General features: G+C 50.1%; 1 protein-coding gene across 2 annotated transcripts; it reads left to right on the forward strand.

The window, feature by feature from the left end:
- Nucleotides 1-5879: 5879 nt before the first annotated feature.
- On the forward strand, nucleotides 5880-10060 carry UPK2 (uroplakin 2). Of its 2 annotated transcripts, none has more exons than XM_047692075.1 (7): nucleotides 5880-5895; nucleotides 6086-6213; nucleotides 7811-7986; nucleotides 8459-8590; nucleotides 8758-8896; nucleotides 9142-9212; nucleotides 9583-10060. In XM_047692075.1, the coding sequence occupies exons 2-7, from the start codon at nucleotides 6086-6088 to the stop codon at nucleotides 9717-9719; spliced, it is 783 nt and encodes a 260-aa protein (XP_047548031.1). In that variant the 5' UTR covers nucleotides 5880-5895; the 3' UTR covers nucleotides 9720-10060. The 2 variants fall into 2 exon arrangements, with proteins under 2 accessions (XP_047548031.1, XP_047548032.1); XM_047692076.1 differs by lacking the exon at nucleotides 5880-5895 and adding an exon at nucleotides 5901-5964 and having other exon boundaries at nucleotides 7897-7986; nucleotides 8456-8590.
- Nucleotides 10061-14861: the final 4801 nt, after the last annotated feature.

Below are 14861 nucleotides of genomic sequence, written 5' to 3' on the forward strand. Positions count from 1 at the left end.
TAACAGTACCACCCACCCCCCTTCCAGAGGTTGCCATGAGGATTAAGCAAGGAAATAAATGAAAGACTTAGTGCAGTGCCTGACATGTGGTAAACACTCGGTAAGTAACTGTTAGCATTACTTTTTCTACGAAACTCCCGCTGCAGTGTAGTCGAGCGGACTCCAGTATTTCCCATTATACCATAATTTCCAGGAGAGCAATCATGTTCACCTCTGAATGCTCAGTACTTAGCGCAGTGACTGGTGCAAAGGCATTTAATAAACATTTATTGAATAAATTAATTCATGTTAATTCAGCCACCATTATTTCTTGGATGGATTAGCTCTCCTTCAGGCCTAAGGCTTAATTACCCCACAATCAAGCCTCCACCTTCTCCTGCAATAATCTTTCTCCAACCAAACTGCATTTTGCCACTTTCCTGCTTCAACCCTATCAGAGGCTCTTTACCGTCTCTGGAAAACCTGAGGGGCCAGGTGGTTCCTTCTCTGTGCCTGTTGTCTGTTCCTTCTCTCCCTCCCCTTCCATCACAAGCCCTCCTTGCTGGGGCTCTGGCCAAGCGTGACACTGAACTCCTGGGTACTTAACAGCCCTCCAGCCTCTAGCCCTTCAACCTCAGTCTTCCTCCTTGCTCTCTTAGCAAAACACCTACTCCTGTTCTTTTTTTTTTTTTAAGATTTTTTTTTTAAAGATTTTATTTATTTATTTGACAGAGAGAGATCACAAGTAGACGGAGAGGAAGGCAGAGAGAGAGAGAGAGAGGGAAGCAGGCTTCTCGCTGAGCAGAGAGCCCGATGCGGGACTCGATCCCAGGACCCTGAGATCATGACCTGAGCCGAAGGCAGCGGCTTAACCCACTGAGCCACCCAGGCGCCCCTTTTTTTTTTTAAGATTTTTAAAATTTATTTGAGAGAGAGAGAGAGATAGTGAGAGAGAGCATGAGCAGGGAGCAGAGGGGGAAGCAGACTCCCCACTGAGCAGGGAGCCCAAGGTGGGGCTGGTTCACAGGACTCCAGGATCATGACCTGAGCCAAAGGCAGATGCCCAACCAACTGAGCCACCCAGGCGCCTCCACCGACTCCTGTTCTAACACTGGGTTCCAGATGACATGATCTGGGGCCCCCCAGGGGTGAAGCTGGCCTCAAAGATGTTTATCATTTGGCTCACAAAGTGCATTTTATAATAAATGTTTGTTTAGAATTTGAAAATAAGACCATGTTACATACAAATTCAGATGTCTGGCCTCTCTTGAAAAAAAAAAAAAAAGAGGAGGCACAACCGCAGTAGGCCCCCCTTTTCCTCAAGGCAACGCTTCCCCTTGAACCAGAGCTTCTGCCCCTGTACTCTCTCCAGTTGGCCCCAATTTCACTCACCTTGTTTTACTGCTTTTGTTCTCTGCCTGGCTCCCGGAGATACTGGGGTCTGCAGATCCTGTTGGCCTCACATATTTGTGCTCCATCCAGCTGCGGTGAAGACCTTGGCTTTCTTTCCCCAGCAGCCACCGGGATGGCCGCCACTCTCTGTCCCGTCGCAGGCCACACTCCCCTGTTCCTCCTCTCTTCTCACATCTTTATTCGACCTTGACCTCACTCTTCAGCATTCCTTCCCGTCCCATCCTTCGACCCTTCTCATAACTAGCCTGCATCTTGGTCTCCAGCCTCTTACTCTTCCCGGCACCCTATACCTCTTATGCCTTGGAAACCCGAACTCTGAGTCAGTCTGCCCTGACAGTTGTATCATCTCTGCACTCAAGCTGTTGTGTAATTTGAAAAGCTCCCAAAATGTCAAGGTCAGTGTGATGATTAGTATTATCTGTCAATTTGACTGGGCTAGGATGCTTGAATATTTTGTCAAACATCATTCTGGATGGCTCTGTGAAGATGGTTTTTAGAGGAGGTGAACATTTCTATCAGTGAACTTTGGGTAAGGCAGATTACCCCATGGTATGGTGAGCCTCATCCAATCAGTTGAAGGCCCTAATAGAACAAAGACTGACCTCTCCTCTCCCCTCCCCTAAAAAGAAGGAATTCAGCCAGCAGACCACCTTTGGACTCCAACTGCAACTCTTTCCTGGGTCTCCAGCCTGCCTGCCTCCCCCTTCAGATTGTGGATTTGCCAAGCCTCCACAATCACATGAGCCAATTCCTTAAAATAAATCTCTCTTTCTCTGTACACATCCTGTCTGCTCTGTTTCTCCAGAGAACCCTGACTAATGCAGCCAGCACCCCCGAAAATGAGCGGTCCCCAAGCTCAGCTGGGCCGCCACCATCAGACAGTCTTCTTCAAGGCCCTTGGTAGCCATGTCCTCCTCTCCCCATAAATAGCTACTCAAACTCTCATCCTTCCTCAGACCCCAAACCCTTCTCCCAACTGAGTTTTCTACTTCCCAGAGAGAGTGGAGGTCATCAGGAAGGAACTACCTTAATTTGCTCCTTCCCTCCCCCTTTCTCCCCCACCCTCTCCCCCACAATTTCTCTGCATTATTGCCCAATCTTTTCTCTCTGTTGAGAGAGAGAGAGAGTCATTCCTATGGCTAAAGGCTAATACCTCCACCTCTGATCTGAACACCATTTTTTTCCCTCCTCCAGAAGTTTCTACATCAGTCACACCCCTTCCCCTTCTGCATCTTTACCTTTTTTTTTTTTTTAAGATTTTTATTTATTTATTTGACAGACAGAGATCACAAGTAGGCAGAGAGGCAGGCAGAGAGGGGGAAAGCAGGCTCCCCACTATGCAGAGAGCCCGATGCGGAGCTTGATCTCAGGACCTTGAGATCATGGCCTGAGCCAAAGGCAGAGGCTTAACCCACTGAGCCACCCAGGTGCCCCCCCACACCATGATTTTAACCATTGCCCACTTTCCCTCTCTTTATCACCCCCTCCCCGTTCTGTGCCCCAGACTCATACACCCAACTATGAAAATATCATTTTCATCGAATTTCCCAAGATATCTGTGTGAGTTGTCTATTGGAGGCTTGTAAAAAAATATTATTCTGAGTATCTTGTGAAGTCGCAGCAAAAGATGTCAGCCTGGGCCACAGTCATCTGAAGGCTCGACTAGGGCTGGAGGTCTGCTTCTAGGCTTGCTCATCCTCACGGCTATTGTCTGGAGACCTCAGTTCCATGCTGGATGTGGGCAGGAGGCCTCAATCCTTTGTCACATGGACCTCCCCATAGCAGCGCTCCCACGTCCTCCAGAGTGAGTAATCCAGGAGAGAGCAAGGAGAAGGGTGCATTCCTTCTCTGATCTAGCCTCAGAAGTGATCATTGCTTCTGCTGGATTCTGCTGGCCACACAGACTAACCCTGACCCAACATGCTGATCCATTACCGCTGACAATCCCTTCCCACACTGTTCCCAAAATGTTCTTTCCACAATTAAAACTCTTTAAAGGCTCTCTGTCTTCTTCAGGGTAAAAAGCAAACTCCTTAGCATAGGATACAAAGCCTCCAGTGACCCAGCTGGTGGCTGGAGGTCTTGTCCTGCACATCTTTGCATCCCTCTTTCTAGCCAAGATATATTTGCTCACAGTTCCCTGAAGGTGTCGGGATAATTCACTTCTCTGAGCCTTTTCATACGCTGTTCCCTTTTTGGAATATCCCCTTCTGCTTATTCCAACTGGTTCATTCTCCAAAACTTAGCAACTTGAGAGCAGGAGTGGTTCCTTATCCTCTCCGTATCTCATCTCTCATGGCGCCCACCACAGAGGACTTGTTCAACAAATGTCTCCTGAATGGAAACACGAGTGGGCAGGCAGTTCCTGTGTGCCTGGGGCCCCGGGGGCTTGCTTGGTGTACAAGGTACAGCTGGCCCATATCTCGTCACTTTCCTCCTCAGCCTACCTTTCCTGCCCAACCATTGCCCTCTGTATCAATGACACAGTTGGAAATCCAAATTCTGGTGTCTGGGTTCCTTTTCTTCTTCTTCTTCTTTTTTTTTTTTTTAAAGATTTTATTTATGTATTTGAGAGAAAGACAGACAGAGAACAAGGGGTGGGGCAGACAGAGAGGGAGAAGCAGACTTCCTGCGGAGAAGGGAGCCCAAAGCAGGGCTTGAGCCCATGACCCTGAGATCATGACCTGAGCCGAAGGCAGACACTTAACCGACTGAACCCCTGACTCCTGATTTTTAAAAAATTAATTACTGTATTTATTTTAAGAAGGCTCCACACACAATATGGGGCTTAAACTCATGACCCTGAGATCAAGAATTGTATGTTCTACTAACTGAGATACCTAGATGCCCCCAAATTCTAATTTCTATCCCACCTCATTAGCTACTAGCTCTGGGACCTCAGGAATCTCATTTATTGCCTCTGAGTCTCTAGTTTTCATCTGCAGTAAGGGTTAAAGGAGAGGATAAGATGAATTACTTAAATTAATATTTATTGAACCAGATATCGTGCTATGTACTCTTAAATAAATTAGCTTGAGTGATGGTCGTAATATCTCAGTGAGACAGATTTTATACCCTTTCTACCGAAGAGGAAACTGCAGCTCGGAGTACCTAAGGAGGTAACATGGCCAAGGTCACAAAGCTGGAAGAAGATCTGGGGTAAGAGATTGCATCATAGGGAACATTAGAAAAAATAAAGGAGCATCCGGGTCTCTTCCAACCCTGCATGACACAAATTTTTATCTTTCAGCCTTTTCCTCAGATCTCAAGGATAGAGGCTCTGCCACTTCCCATGAGACCAACATTCGGCGACACTGCATCTTGCTTCTTGGTCCAAGTCCCCGGGATTCCCCCAGTCTGCTCCTGCCAATTGTGACAGTGATCTCCAGCATTCCTTCCACACCTTTGTTTTAAAGCATTTTTACACCTGTCACATCTCGCTAGATGACTGAAAAGGAACAAGTCTTCCCATTTTATAGGTGCGAAAACTGAGTTTCAAAATGACTCACCTAAAGTCACATGGTACCACTTATCAACAGGAAGACAATAGTCCCCATCAGAGGCTCCCAGGCCCATGGAGTCAAGTGGGCATGGTTCTTTTTCTTTTCTTTTTTTTTTTTTTTAAAGATTGTATTTATTTATTTTGAGAGAGAGAGAGAACGAGTGATGGGGAGGGGTAGAGGGAGAGGAAGAAGCAGGTTCACCACTAGCAGGGAGCCCAATGCAGGGGTAGGGGGAGCTCCATCCCAGGACCCCGGATCATGACCTGAGCCGAAGGCAGACACTTAGCCAACTGAGCCACCCAGGCGCCCCAGTGGACATGTTTCTAATGGACTGGCAAGGCAGAAAAGCTGCATTATAGAATAAGAACCGCCGAAATACCAGACAGACCTGGGTTCTGATCTGCGAGCCTCTGGCTATAGAACTACCACAGTTTGGGAACAGATACAGAGTACTATAATTCAGCAAGAGTAGGTCAGTTTTAGGAGCTGATCTTTTAGTCCAGGCAAAATAGAGAGATCAAGAACTCCCTGGAGGCAGAAACTTATTTTGCCTTTGTATTCCTGGTGCCTGGCACACTCTGGGTACTTCATGAATGTTTGTTGACTTGGGTATGGGACGTGGAAGGAAGGGGGCAGAAGAGTTCAGTGAGTTTAGAATTAAGAGTCCGAGGGGGAGACAGCTTAGAGAGTGTGGGTCCAAAAGAGAGACCCCACAGGCATTTGTGGCCCTGGTTCCTTTCCTCCAAACTGCGAGGACATCCCCTAGAGGCCCAGGGTGCTGTGGCTTTAAATGACTTCAGCGTGTCAATGAATCTGCTTTGCTAAAAGAGTTATCCTCTTGCTCCTGCGCTTGGCCTCCCCCTCCTTGCAGCTCCCCAAACCCTTCTCGGCCGCTGTGATGGGATAATTAGATGCGAGAGCTCAGCACAGATGATGCTCCAGTTGCTTAGCAACTAATGGTTTCCATGGAGACCGCAAAGCACAGCCTCCAGAGCAGCCAGTGAGCAGCTCGGCAGGGCAGGGAGAAGACGCAACTCTCAGTTCCTCCAGAAACCTGGGGAGGGCCGGGGTGGGGAAGGGGGGCTGGAGGGAAAAGGGAGGGCTTAAAGGCACAGGACCCTGTTAGCCCTTTAAAATCCAGGCAGAGCTCTGCCCTGCCCTACCCTACTCTGTCCCACTCCTAATTTCAGATGGGGTGTGGACTGAGGCATGGACCCAAGACAACCCAGCCTGCACTTAACCCGCCCCCCCCCTTTCTGCTTCCTGGTTTGGGACTGGAAGAGATACCTCCCCAGCCCCAGGGTCCACATCCTTCCAGGTCAGTGATGGGATTTCAAGAGCACCAGGAAGATCCCCTCACCCCTAGGATGCCAGCACCTACTTTGTTCCCTCTCTCCAAAGTTCTCCTCAATGTGCAAACGGTCCTCTTTCGGTTTGTAGGATGGTGGTAGGCAGACAAAAGCCAAGGCACAGAAAAAACAGAATTCAATTCCTCACCCCAAGGCAGCCTGTCCTGAGAGACTGGGGAAAACACATCTGCCTCTCATCTCCTCCAAAGAGGATCCGCTGCTTGCATGTGTGTGTGTGTGTGTGTGTGTGTGTGTAAGGGGCACAGCACAGAGCATGTGGTAATTCAAAGTCTGGGCCTCTCAGACGAGGCAGTCGACATTACCTGGAAGCTTATTAGAAATGTAGACTTTCAGGCTTCACCTCAGACCCACTGAATCAGAACCTGCCTCTCAGTGAGATCCTCAGTGATAAATCATCCCCGGAAATGTGCACCAGCGCTGGTCTGAGAGCCTCATACCCTCTGTTTGAGTCCATGAGTTCTAGCCTCACAGTCACCCCATGCTAGCACTCCAGCTTTGAAGCTCCCCCTCCCATCATGGGGGTAAGGACATAGCCCCCCCCCCCCACACTTCCTTACAGGACCCTGGCCCTTCTCTGGGACTGGGGAAGAGAGAATGGTTCATGGCGTCCAGACATCCTTCAGGGATGTAGCTCTCGGCCCCTCCTAGCGAAGTCTCCCTCTGAGTCTGTTTCCATACCTACAAAAGGGAGCCAGTGACACGGACAGCCCACGGAGGCCAGAATGGTAAGTATGGTGACCCATGCCCTGTGCCCATTGCGAGGACTTTCTCCTCATCTCTCCTCGCTTTCCACAACTCCTCTCTCACTTCTGTCTGGTTGAGCCCAGGGGTGGAGGATGTAGTCAGAGGGGTTGTGTGTCTTTTTATTTTCTCCTGCCAGGTCTCTCTCTCCTCCATTCTCCATCAGTTTGACAATGGTGCTGACTGAGGCTGACTGCCCTTCTCTACGGGACAGGGCTGGTTCCTGCCTCTCCTGTCTCTCTGAAAGTCTTCCCTAGCATCTCTTGGCCCCTCCAGAGGACTTTGACTCCCACACACTCCCTGGCACGGACACCCCTCTGCTTCTCCCCAAATAGCAGTGTCTGGGTCTCACTGGCCTCCGTGAATTGGAACCCTTGGCTCTGCTGCCCCCATCCCCTACTACCAGCCTCAGTTTCCCTCCCATCCTTGCTCGTCCAAGGCCCTGTCTGGGGCCCCTTGGCATTCATCTCCTCTTCTTGCACACCAGGACAATCTCAGAACTTGCTGCCCTTCTGGAAGGCTCCCCTCATCTGTGCGGAGCCATCCTCAACAGGCCACATTTCCAGAGGCACGTGCAGGCAGGAATGCTCAGGCCCTAACATGTGGGAGTTCTAGGGGAAGGGGTGATTTCCACCCCCACCTTAATAACCCAGCCCCTCTGCAGCTGACTAAGCCGTCAAGATCCAGCCAGGGCATCCCCACTTCTGGCCTGAGAGCTGGCTCCCCGTCCTGAAAAACCTGTCTGGGGGGCCTGCCCTAAGGCTGTAGGGCCCAAAGGGCAGGTTGGACAGGATTCCCCTCCAGCCACTCCCACCCCAAGACAAAATCAGCCACCGCAGGGGCCTGGCCTCACTTGCCTGGAAGCCACAGCCAGCCAGCTCCTGTTCTAGCTCCCGGCCCAGCTATGGCATCCCTGCTGCCCGTCCAGACCTGGCCCTTGATCCTGATTCTGCTGACTGTCCTGGCCCTGGGGGCTGCAGGTCTCTGCCGTCTCTGGTGGGGTGTGGGGAGGGACTCTGAGTCCACCGCAGGAGGCACTGTGCCTTCGGGACCCTCGAAGAGGAGCTGGTCTGGCCAGTTGAGGGTGGGGGGCCGGTGATGGCAGTGACCAGGCATCAGTCACTGAGCCCAAGGCACACTCCTGGTCCTCTTCCAAACCCAGGAGGCAGAGAGGTGTGGAAAGGGCCCCAGGCTAAGAATCCCGATAAGGTTGGTGGCTGCCCCCTACTGGCATCCAGAGTCTGGCCACTTGGTGGACGGCCCAGCTTCTGCAGCCCAAGCCTGCCACCTGGTGGTCAGATGAGCAAAGGCCTGTGTTCTGCCCACGCGGGGTAGAGTGGAAGGGGAGGCGTCTGCATCCTTAGAAATGGCCCCCAGGGGTCAGGGCCAGATCTGATGGTGGGGAAGGGGACTGGTTGCCCCAGCTCGAACTCCCTCTTGGCCCCCCAGCAGACTTCAACATCTCAAGCATCTCTGGTCTGCTGTCCCTGGCACTAACGGAGAGCCTGCTGGTTGCCTTGCCCCCTTGTCACCTCACAGGGGGCAATGCCACACTCATGGTCCGGAGAGCCAATGACAGCCAAGGTTTGCTACCCCCTCCCAAGGTGGCCCCCTGGTCCCCAGAGACTCTACCCAGGACACCATCCGCACCCCTTCCCCAGCTCCTGCCTTCCTATAACCCTTCTCCTGGGCCACCCATATCTCACCACCCATATTTCATATTCCATACTTCACCCCCAACTTGCTGCCAGTGGTGAAATCTAGCTTCGTGGTGCCTCCATGCCGTGGGCGCAGGGAGCTGGTGAGTGTGGTGGACAGCGGGGCCGGATTCACAGTCACCCGGCTCAGCGCGTACCAGGTGACAAACCTCGTGCCAGGAACCAAATACTAGTAGGTCCCAGATCCAGGGCACCTGTGGGAGGGGGTGCAGGGAGAGAAGATGGGTCCTGACATTTGCTGGTGGGGAGGGATCTGGTCAGCTTGGGGTAAGAAAGTAAGGATACGGCTGAAGGGACCAAGAGCCTAGAGGAAGGCATGGCTAGGAAGGGGGAGGACTGGGCTCCCTCCCTCTTTTCCCAAGTCCCAGATAATCACTGAGGAGTCTCTCCTCTCTCTCCCAAACCCCTCCACAAAAGCATTTCCTACCTAGTGACGAAGGGGACATCCACTGAGTCCAGTAGAGAGATCCCAATGTCCACACTTCCTCGTAAGTAAATCAGAGCTCTCCAAATCTTCCCTGGCCCTCCCACCCCATCCCCACCAGCTGGCCTTCCCTGGGCTCCCGTAGCTTCTTTGCTTACCTGTATCCTAGCCTTAAGCCCTTGGCCTTTTAACAGCCGGTTGACTCATCTCATAAACTAAAGGTTCTCTGTGGGTAGGGATCGTGTCCAATCAGTTTCTGCGTCCTCAGTGGCCAACATAGGAGATGCTTCATAAACGTTTATGCGATGAATGTGTGGCTCAGCTGACTGGTTGGTTGAATAAATGGATGAAGGAAATCTGGGTGAACCAGAGAGCCTCGGGTCGGAACAGGGGCTCCTCGTGCCCACCAAGGCCTCTCCCGCCTCTTCTGACAGGAAGAAAGGTGGAATCCATTGGGCTGGGAATGGCCCGGACGGGGGGCATGGTGGTCATCACAGTGCTGCTGTCTGTCGCCATGTTCCTGCTGGTGGTGGGCTTCATCATCGCGTTGGCCCTGGGCGCCCGGAAGTGAGGAGGCCAGCGCCAGGCAGCAGGCCTCCATGAGGTCCGCGACCCTGTCCATTTCCCCAGCCTGTGTGCCCGCCTCCTCTGCTGAAAAGACTACCTGCTCCCAGTCCTCAACCATGGCTTCTAAGGGGCCTTCACCTCTCCTCCCTGCCCCCTCTCACTGGAGCCTTTCCTCCCTCTGCCCTCCCCTAGATCCCTGGTGCCTCCCCTCCCCACACTCCCTATAATCCCCTCAGCCCACTCCTGTCAGAACTGACGCTCCTCCCACTTGACCTCTTTAATCTCACCGGCCCCCCCAACAATTCACCCTTTTGTCAGTGACCGAAATCCCCTCAATAAAGTCTGACACCACATCTGCCCTGTGTTTCCCTTCTATGGGCTCCACCTGGGAGGAAGAGACTCCTCCTCAGGCAGCAGGTGCTCCCCACCCCCTCCCTGCCCCACAACCCAGAGCGGCTTCTCTCAGGAGGCCAGAAGGGGCCCGGATGATTCGGAGTCAGGAGTCAAGGGTTCTCAGAACACACCTGGGCTGTGGGTTTTGCCCCGCTTGGCTGCAGGCAACCCAACCGGCTTGCGGTGCACTGAGTGGGCGGCTCTGGAGGCCGGAGGGTCTCGGGATGTTGGCGGAGCAAAGGGAAGTGGTGGGGAAAGGAGTACAGGCTCTGACTAGGGACAAAGAGGGCCACCTGGGTGAGACCCTGAACAGAACGCTGAGGGGTGGGAGAAGTGGAAAATAGGGTAAGGGAGACTAGGAGGAGGGAGCAGAAGTGGAAGAACCCTGGGTAGAGGACAAGAGTGGTACAGTCTGGTAACTGAGGGAAAAGAGCAGGAGTGGTCCCCTTTCCAATACATGTCTCTTGTAAGGATCAGTGACTTTTGTATTGATCTTAGAGGAAATACCAGGATCTTTAAGGTGATTTTCAAGACCAGCCCTAGTCTTTCCCCTCATAGCTCCTCCATTCTCACCATGTTCCCTCCAATAGCCTGTGTTTCTTCTTGCCTCAGGGCCTTTGCACAGACTATTCCATATGCCTGACTTGCTCTTATGACTGCCCCCAAACCCACCCCACACCTACCTATTCCATCTCCAGGGAGGCCTCTGACCTCCATCCCCTCGCTAGGTTCCCCTATCCTGTCTTTCATACCATTACTCTGGTTTATAATTATGTTTATGTGGTTATTCGGTTGTCTCTCCCAGTAGACTGTATGTTCCCCAAGAGCAGTCATTTTGTTCCCAAGGGCCTGCAGTACCTGTGCTCCACAGTGCTGGGGTCATAGTAGGTACTCAGTAAATACTTGTTGAATAAGTGAACAAATGAATGAATGAAAGTACAGTCCCTTGAAGAAAAGGTGGAGACTGGGAAAGCGCCAAAAATTGTAAAAACAATAAAAAACAACAAACATAGAAGATGCTGGAACAATGGTCTTAACAACCCCTTTCTAGAGCAAACCAAGAGTCTGGGAGAGGAAGGCAATGGAAGAGAGGAACAACAGTATTTATGCATTCAACAAACATTAACTGAGCATTTATTATGTACTAGGCACTACTAGAAGGGCTAGGAATAAAATGTAGCAAGGCATTGTTCCTCCTTCATGGGGTTTATGTGGAACTCAATGCAAAAAACAGATTCCCAAAAATGCAAACGAGTAAGTAAGTTAAATAAAAAATGTGATAAGTGTGAAGTGCCTGGGTGGCTCTGTTGGTTATATGTCTGCCTTTGGCTTAGATCATACCCTAGGGTTCTGGGATTGAGTCTCACATCGGGCTCCCTGCACTGTAGAGAGCCTACCTCTCCCTCTCCCACTCCCCCTGCTTGTGTTCCCTCTCTCACTGTGTCTCTCTCTGTCAAATAAATGAATAAAATCTTTAAAAACAAAAGACTTTATTTGAGAGAGAGAGGGAGCACAAGCAGGGGGAGTAGCAGGCAGATAAAATGTCTTAAATGGTAGACTGATTTGAAAAGGCCTATTAAAGGGCGCCTGGGTGGCTCAGTTGGTTAAGCGACTGCCTTCAGCTCAGGTCATGATCCTGGTAGTCCTGGGATCGAGTCCCGCATCAGGCTCCCAGCTCCACGGGGAGTCTGCTTCTCCCTCTGACCTTCTCCTCGCTCATGCTCTCTCTCACTGTCTCTCTCTCTCTCTCTCAAATAAATAAATAAAATATTAAAAAAAAAAGAAAAGGCCTATTAAAGAGTAGATGCATTACAATAACTTTTTTTTTAAAGATTTTTTATTTATTTATTTGACAGAGAGAGAGATCACAAGTAGACAGAGAGGCAAGCAGAGAGAGAGAGGAGGAAGCAGGCTCCCCACTGAGCAGAGAGCCCGATGCGGGACTCGATCCCAGGACCCTGAGATCATGACCTGAGCCGAAGGCAGCGGCTTAACCCACTGAGCCACCCAGGCGCCCTACAATAACTTTTTATTCAGTCTTTTATTATTTATTTACTTATTTGACAGAGAGAGAGAGAGAGAGAGAGAGATCACAAGCAGGCAGAAGCAGGCAGAGAGAGACGGGGGAGCAGGCTCCCTGCTGAGCAGAGAGCCTGATACGGGACTTGATCCCAGGACCCTGAGATTGTGACCTGATCCAAAGGCAGAGGCTTAACCCATTGAACCACCCAGGCACCCCTTATTCAGTCTTTTAAAAAATATTTTATTTATTTATTTGACACACAGAGAGAGAATAAGCAGGTAGAACAACAGGCAGTGGGAGAAGGAGAAGCAAGCTCCTGGTGGAGCAGGGAGCCTGATGCAGGGCTCGATCTCAGGACCCTGTGATCTTTTTTTTTTCCCCAGATTTTTTTTTCTTAGATTTTTAAATTTATTTATTTGTCAGAGAGAGAGAGAGAGAAAGAGCAAGTGAGCACAAGCAGGGAGAGCAGCAGACAGAGGAGGAGGGAGAAGCAGGCTCCCTGCTGAGCAAGGAGCCCAATGCGGGGCTTGATCCCGGGACCCTGGGATCATGACCTGAGCTGAAGGCAGCCACCCAGGCATCCCCCCAGGACCCTGGGATCTTGACATGAGCTGAAGGCAGATGCTTCACCAACTGAGGAGCCACCCAGGTGCCTCCCCCTTATTTTATTTTTTTTAAGTAATCTCCACAACCAATATGAGGCTTGAACTCACAACCCCGAGATCAAGCGTCTCATGTTCTACCCACTGAGCCAGCCAGGCACACCGAACACAAATTATTTTTACAATTAGAGAAATCAGCATTAGAATTACTATTAGAGATAATAAAGGTAGAGTCCTAGCAAATTTTCAAAAGGGAAGCTGTTGTTTTCACTTTAGTTGAAACAACATTTATCGAGGGTCTACTATATGCTAGGTACTCAAAGTTTCTGGACCATTAGACAAGCCACAGGCAGCGTAGTACAGAGTACATAGGCTCTGATAGGGAACCCAGGATGCACAGAGGTACCAAAGGGGGCTAGTTTGCCCACTGGCCAAATCTGGGACAACTTTATAATTATAGAATTTTATAACAATTATAATAAGTTGTTATAATTTTTAAAAAGATTTTATTTGTTTATTTGACAGAGATCACAAGTAGGCAGAGAGGCAGGCAGGGTGCGGGGGAAGCAGTCTCCCCGCTGAGCAGAGAGCCCGATGCGGAGCTTGATTCCAGGACTCTGAGATCATGACCTGGGCTGAAGGCAGAGGCTTAACCCACTGAGCCACCCAGGCACCCCGATAAGTTGTTATAATTAATAATTATAAATAATCCACTCTAAGAATCCTTTGGGTCCATACAGACAAACAAACAAGTATGAGATAAGGGGACACCCGGCTGGCTCAGCTGGGGGAGCATGCAACTCTTGACCTCAAGGTTATACGTTCGAGCCCCATGTTGGGTGTAGAAGTTACTTAAAAATAAAATCTCTACCTCTTGGAGTTAAAAAATAAATAAATAGGGGTGCCTGGGTGGCTCAGTTCATTAAGCATCTGCCTTCAGCTCAGGTCATGGTCTTAGGGTCCTGGGACCGAGCCCTGCACTAGCTGGCCCCCTGCTCAGCAGGGAGTCTGCTTCTCCCTCTCCCTCTACCCCTCCTCCCAACTCATGCTCTCTCTCTCTCTCAAATAAATAAAATATTTTAAAAAATAATAAATAATAAAATAAAATAAAATCTTTTTGAAAAATAGGGACACCCGGGTGATAGAGTTGATTAAGCCTCCAACTCTTGGTTTCAGCTCTGGTCAGGATCTCATGGTCCTGGAATCAAGCTCTGTATCAGCCTCTTCATTCAGCAGGGAATCTGCTTGAGATACTCTCTCCTCTTCCCGCCTCTCCCACTTGTGATCTCTCTCTTTCTCAAAATAAATAAATAAATCTTAAAAAATATATATGAGATACAGAAAAGCTCTTCCTTACAATAGAATGCCAGTTAAATAAATGGGAAAGGAATGATAGATTTAGAGAAGTCATGATTTTACACCCATCATAATAATGATTGATTCAGGCAAGGATCATAAATGGATACTAGAATTAATGGGCATAAACTTGATGAGGACTAGGTGTTTTTTTTAATTTTTAATTTTTTTGAGCAAGATTTTATTTTTTATTTTTTAAAAGATGTTATTTATTTACCTGACAGAGCGAGAGAGCACAAGCAGGAGGAGCAGCAGAAGGAGTGGGAGAAGCAGGCTCCCTGCTGAGTAGGGAGTCCAACACGGGACTAGATCCCAGGACCCTGGGATCATGACCTGAGCTAAAGGTAGACGCCCAGCCCTCTGAGCCACCCAGGTGCCCTTATTTATTTTTTTTTAATAAAATTTTATTTATTTAAGTAATCCCTCCCCCAAGGTGGGGCTCGAACTCACAACCCTGAGATCAAGAGTCACATGCTCCACTGACTGAGCCAGCCAGGCGTCCTAAGGACCAGGATTCTGGATCAAAGTATCTCCCCACAAATTACTTACTAATTATGAGAGAGAGAAAGGGAGGGAGGATAACTACCCTCAAGAAACCTGGTGGTTGGGGCGCCTGGGTGGCTCAGTGGGTTAAAGCCTCTGCCTTTGGCTCAGGTCATGATCCCAGAATCCTGGGATCGAGTCCCGCATCGGGCTCTCTGCTCAGCGGGGAGCCTGCTTCCTCCTCTCTCTCTCTCTGCCTGCCTCTCTGCCTGCTTGTGATCTCTGTCTG

Source organism: Lutra lutra, chromosome 10, assembly GCF_902655055.1.
Source record: "Lutra lutra chromosome 10, mLutLut1.2, whole genome shotgun sequence".
Taxonomy (NCBI): Eukaryota; Metazoa; Chordata; class Mammalia; order Carnivora; family Mustelidae; genus Lutra; species Lutra lutra.

Bases quoted from the DNA above. Each gene is read 5' to 3' on its own strand.
- UPK2 (XM_047692075.1), top strand. From the start codon at position 6,086: ATGGGGTGTGGACTGAGGCATGGACCCAAGACAACCCAGCCTGCACTT. The intron at 7,987-8,458 runs GTCTCTGCCGTC...GCCCCCCAGCAG, and splicing joins CCTGGCCCTGGGGGCTGCAG to ACTTCAACATCTCAAGCATC. The intron at 8,897-9,141 runs GTAGGTCCCAGA...CCTCCACAAAAG, and splicing joins GTGCCAGGAACCAAATACTA to CATTTCCTACCTAGTGACGA.